Raw genomic sequence first — 3,430 nt, 5'->3', positions numbered from 1 at the left:
ATGATATGGTTAATCAGTCTAGGCAATCTAAGAATGGAATAGATCTGGAGCAAGATGATATGGTTCGTCAATCTATGGTAAAGCAGACTCTTAATGACTGGTTGGGGGTTTTGAAAGGAGGATCGGTCAAGAAAGGGCAATCAGGTACATCTAATCCTAATCCAGTCTTGCATATTGAGTCTGATTGTGTTAAGATAGAGGCAAAAGATATAGAAGATGAAATTCAATATTGGAATTCTGCATTGGTTTGTTATGTTCTGGGAGCCAACCCTCCAATATCGGTGATGGAAGGATATTTTCGTAGAATTTGGAAAGATAAGGGAATTGATTAAATTGGTCTATTAGCTCTAGGGGTTTTTATTCTCAGATTTAATTTGGTGGAGACTAGAGATGGAATTCTGAATGGTGGATACCAGTTCCTTGATAGGAAGCCTCTTATCATGAAAAGATGGGATCCTAATTCCAAATTGACTAGGGAAACAGTATTGACAGTTCCGGTTTGGGCTCAGCTGAGCAATCTTGAACTAAAATACTGGGGTGAAAGGTCCATGGCAAAGATAGTTGGCACAATTGGAAAAATAGTGAAGCAAGATCGAGCAACAATGGCTAGGGAGAAGCTACAATATGCTCGGGTCCTAATTGAAGTGAGTTTTACAAAAGAGTTACCTAATCAAATCAAGTTTGAGGATGAAAAAGGGGAATATGTGTATGTTTAAGTGCAATATGAATGGAAACCTGATGTTTTTTTGCAATGTAAAGGGATAGGTCACCGGAAGGAAGTGTGTAAGAAGAGAGTTACTCAAGGAGAATCATCAAAAATTTGGCAAGAGAAGAAAAGTGGAGTACCAAGTTCAGATCATTCTCAAACTAGATGCATGACAGCTTAGGGACTGGGAACAATAGAGGAAAAAATAGAGGGGAATCAACAAATCAATGGGAAGAAGGGTATATTGGTTAAGAATAAGGAGCTGCCAGAGAGCAATTCTTTTTCGGTGCTAGGACAGTTTTCAGCAGCTGAGGTTCATGTTGGGGAAGCTTTACAAGAGATGAGGACTAATATGAATGGAGGGGGAGAGCCTCCATTCATAAATGGATAGATTATTTGGTTGGAATGTTTGGGGGCTTAACAAAACTAGTAAACAATGGAAGGTCATGCGAATGATTTCTAACAAAAGAATTGGTTTTGTTAGCCTTCTAGAAAGTAGGGTAAAGGCTTCAAATATGGGGTCTTTATACCGTAATATGTTTAAGGGTTTGTGTTTCACTTCAAACTTAATGCACCACCCTAATGGTAGAATTGTAGTGGCTTGGAATCCATCGAGTTTTGATGTGGATATTCGAGGTGGTTCTAGTCAATGGATTCATTTTAATGTCTCTGTCAAAAATGGTGCTCAGTTTGCCATAACAGTTGTGTATGCGTTTAATGATATGAAGGGTAGGGAGAGGTTATGGGTGGATTTGGAAAATATTGCTCATGATATTAACTGCCCTTGGATTGTAATGGGGGACTTCAATGCTATATTATCTCCTTCAGACAGATTTCCTTATCATGGAAATGGTTCAGAATTAGCCTCTTTTCAAAACTGTGTGGTGCAATGTAGGTTAGTAGATGTGAAGTCTTCGGGTTCATTTTTCACGTGGAATAATAAGCAAGCTGGTAAGGACCGGGTTTTTGCTAAACTTGATAGAGTTTTGGCTAATGATAGTTGGCTAGAGAAATTTAATGCAGTTGAAGTTGTCTTTTTCCCTAAAGGTGAAATGGATCATAGTCCTTTTGTGGTGAATTTTGGCTCAATTCTTAAGACTAGGAAACCGTTCAGATTTTTCAATTTTTGGAGTAATCTTGAAGGATTTCAGAGGACAGTGGCTGAGAGTTGGATTAAGGATGTTAATGGGACTCCAATGTTTTGTCTGATATCAAAATTAAAATGGCTTAGAGTGGAGTTGAAAAAACTTAACAAAGATGGGAAAGGGGATGTGTTTGTTCAGGAGGCGAAGAAGCTCAAGATGATGCTAGATGTTCAAGGGAAAATACAAACTAACCCTGGTAATAGCCAACTGATAGATGAGGAGATCTCAAGAAGAAAAGATTATCAGTAGGCTCATAAAAATATGATTCAGTTTCTGAAGCAGAAAGTCAAAGAGGAGTGGTTAAAACATGGGGATGAGAATACAAAATTATTCCATAATAGCATTCAGAATAGGAACATTCAGAATGCCATTTGCTCTATTTGGGATATGAATGGCAATTGGCTGGATAGTCAGGAAGATGTTCAAAAGGTTTTTCATGATTATTATGAAGAGCTGCTAGGTTCAGAAATGAGAGGTAGAAGGGCTGTATTGGATTCGGTGGTGCAGAATGGAGCTACTGTCTCAGAGCAGCAAGCTGAGTTTTTATGTGGAAAATATACTCAAGAGGAGGTTAAAGCTGCTCTATATTCGATACCTGAGGAGAAAGCTCTAGGACCAGATAGGTATAGTAGTGCTTTCTTTAAGCACTCGTGGAGTATCACAGGTAGTTATCTAACTCAGGCAGTGCTGTCCTTTCTCCATTCGGGGAAGATTCTCAAAGAAATAAATACCACAAATATAACCCTTATCGCCAAGTCTAGTTGTCCTAAGAATGTTAGTGAATATAGGCCAATAGCTTGCTGCAATGTGGTCTATAAGATAGCTACTAAGCTTATATGCATGAGGCTTAGAGAGATTCTTCCTTCAATTATTTCTGAAAACCACAATGCCTTTATAAAAGGTAGGAACATAGCTCATAACATAATGCTATGTCAAGATCTGGTTAGAGGTTATGGGAGGAAAAATGCGCAGGCATCTTGCCTCATCAAAATTGATCTTCAGAAAGCCTATGACTCTCTGGATTGGAATTTTTTACATGAAATGTTGACAGCTCTTAAGTTTCCTGGTCAGTTTATACAGTTAGTAATGAGTTGTGTAACAACAGCTAGATTTTCAATCATGATTAATGGGGCTCCTACAGATCTTATTCAAGCCAGAAGAGGATTAAGGCAAAGGGACCCTATAATGCCCCAATTCTCCAATGTGGTTTAGTGACGGGTTAGTTGGCCGGGAGGGCCGTAATTGCTTAATTACGCCATTAAATGAATATATATGCATGTTTATGTGAATTATATTATAATATGATGTCATATGCATGCATGTGGGTCCACATTTGATATATTATGATGTTTTGATAATTTGGCCCATTGAGGGTAATTTGTGTATTTGGGTGCATGATGTGGTTTGTGAATGAGATTCCATTATTATGGAGATATATTCGAGCTATTTGGCATGAGACAGTCATTTTTAGTGGATTAGCGGTTTTGTCATAACGGGGTCAATTTTGGGGTAATAGGAATGTTTATTTGATGATAAATTGGGAATATTTGAGATCAGGGTGAAATTCTGGAAGTTTTGC

At 38.2% G+C, this 3,430-nt stretch overlaps 1 protein-coding gene across 1 annotated transcript; it reads left to right on the top strand.

Annotated features, from left to right (window-relative positions):
• The first annotated feature begins 2,112 nt into the window (after nt 1–2,112).
• On the top strand, nt 2,113–3,063 carry LOC133825349 (uncharacterized). The gene has a single exon (XM_062258306.1). The coding sequence runs from the start codon at nt 2,113–2,115 to the stop codon at nt 3,061–3,063; it is 951 nt and encodes a 316-aa protein (XP_062114290.1).
• The last annotated feature ends 367 nt before the right edge of the window (nt 3,064–3,430 follow it).

Source organism: Humulus lupulus, chromosome 3 (genome assembly GCF_963169125.1).
Source record: "Humulus lupulus chromosome 3, drHumLupu1.1, whole genome shotgun sequence".
NCBI lineage: Eukaryota > Viridiplantae > Streptophyta > Magnoliopsida > Rosales > Cannabaceae > Humulus > Humulus lupulus.
Note: the sequence above shows the minus strand (reverse complement) of the source record. Positions and strands in the feature narration are given on the sequence as shown.